The sequence below is a fragment of the Sphaeroforma arctica genome, assembly GCF_001186125.1.
Source record: "Sphaeroforma arctica JP610 unplaced genomic scaffold supercont1.939, whole genome shotgun sequence".
Taxonomy (NCBI): Eukaryota; class Ichthyosporea; order Ichthyophonida; genus Sphaeroforma; species Sphaeroforma arctica.
Genome location: NW_014039619.1, coordinates 28,277 through 30,103, shown reverse-complemented (window position 1 = coordinate 30,103; position 1,827 = coordinate 28,277). Strand labels below are relative to the sequence as shown.

General features: G+C 45.5%; 1 protein-coding gene across 1 annotated transcript in view; it reads left to right on the top strand.

Moving 5' to 3' along the window:
* Window positions 1-101: 101 nt before the first annotated feature.
* The window catches only part of SARC_09340 (hypothetical protein), a gene marked incomplete at both ends in the record, with an annotated part of 24,808 nt that continues 23,082 nt past the window's right edge, over window positions 102-1,827 (top strand). Inside the window, 3 exons of the mRNA XM_014296648.1 lie at window positions 102-251; window positions 889-1,034; window positions 1,608-1,769. Coding sequence (XP_014152123.1) covers window positions 102-251; window positions 889-1,034; window positions 1,608-1,769 — 458 coding nt within the window. The remainder of the gene's footprint in view (window positions 252-888; window positions 1,035-1,607; window positions 1,770-1,827) is intronic.

Below are 1,827 nucleotides of genomic sequence, written 5' to 3'. Positions count from 1 at the left end.
ACACACACACACACACACACACACACACATACATATATATATATATATATGTATGTATATATATATATATATATATATATAATACTTGTCACTCTCTTCAGGATCGCTCATTCGGCACCTGATCTTCCCGGCGAATGCGCTGTATCTGGTCTATGACGATATCCCTTTCCATGGGGTGGAGTACTTTGCCTTTGCGCTGATTGGAGTGATTGGCGGCCTTCTGGGCGTAGTTTTCTGTATGGCTATTCAAGGTATGGGGCCATTGTGCGTAGGGTTGAGCTGTGCGCGGTGTGTTATGTGGTGTGTGTGGTGTGCGTGTTCTTGTGTGCGCCATCGGCTGTTCCGCATCTTTTTGTAATGTGTGATCTGTCGACTGTTGTGCATAGTTTGTGATGCTGTATTTCCTTATTTTCTATTCACACCGCATACTGCAAACTCTACGCAGATTCGTTGTATTACAAAGTTCGTAGTATAGACTACAGCTGGTTGCCCATATTTTTTTCACACCCCAAACTGCAGGGCACTCCATACTAAATCTATTACGACGCTAACTAGCACATCAAAATGAACGCTATGCTTAGTTCACATAGGATGGTGTACCTCTCGGCGCTATCTTCCACTGCATTCTAACTCACTATACTATAACCCACTTACACCCTACTGAATACTGTAGTTGGATCCACCCAGGACATAATCGCATCTTGCGCTATCACTACTCTATAATAAAATCTATGCTAAACCATCTCCGAACCCCCTACAAGACTCTGAAATAGAATTCACTCACCATGGGATAACCCTTGCGCTATAGCCACTCTGTACTGAATTTCTAACCCATCTCAGACATCCCAATTGAACCCCACAATTAATTTATAATCAAATGCCACACAGCATGGATTGATACCCTGCGCTACCTCACACGGCGAGGGGTGCGGGTCTTCGTCAACCCATATTTCCACACCGCCTTGGTTGCGCTGGTCACCTCGGCTGCGTTCTTCTTCCAGGGCACGTACGCACGAACGTTGCTGATACCCCAGGTATGCCGTTGTGTGATGTTATCGATACGAGATGGTGATATCAAGGTATGTACGGGTGTGGTACAGTCAATTACGACCTCTATGTGCCACAGGTGTTAACGACACAGATATCGTGCAAATCACGGTTGTATGCTTGGTTTAAGGGTTCAATGCGGGCAACAAGAGAGTATTAGCACTATACCATGCGCCCACTTACACTCGCCCGCCCACTCTGAAGCTCACTCGCCCACAAGTGTACCCAGACACCTTTACCCGAATGGATGCGTCTATACACACGAATGTTGAAATCAGCGCTGTACAAAGCACGTACTTGTATGCATATCCATTCAATATTAGATGTCTACGAACTCATCTACTCGCGAGAAACGCCACAGATTCAATGTCAATCTGTTGATTTCCGAACCTCCTACTTTGCTTGAATGACTATACGAAGACACTTACACATACTGTCTTGCTCATAAGTACGTTGATGTACGAATATTTGCACTGTCTTCCTCTCCCACTCTCTCTCATTGCCGTATTCGTTTTTGTACCCAGACAATTGTCTCTTAACCCAATTACAACCCCTCATAGGTTCGTCAGCTGTTGTACGAAGATATCTGTAACCCGCAGCAGGGGTCCGGTGTAAGTGATGATTGGTGCTCGCCTCCTGGATTGTATGCGCGGTTGGTGTTTCTGATCATCACGCGCTTCGTGTTCACTGTGCTTGCGGTCTCTCTGCCCGTGCCAGCTGGGGTAAGTTGTTTAACGAGGTGGGTGAGTAAGTGTATATCAGATATATAGGGATATATAT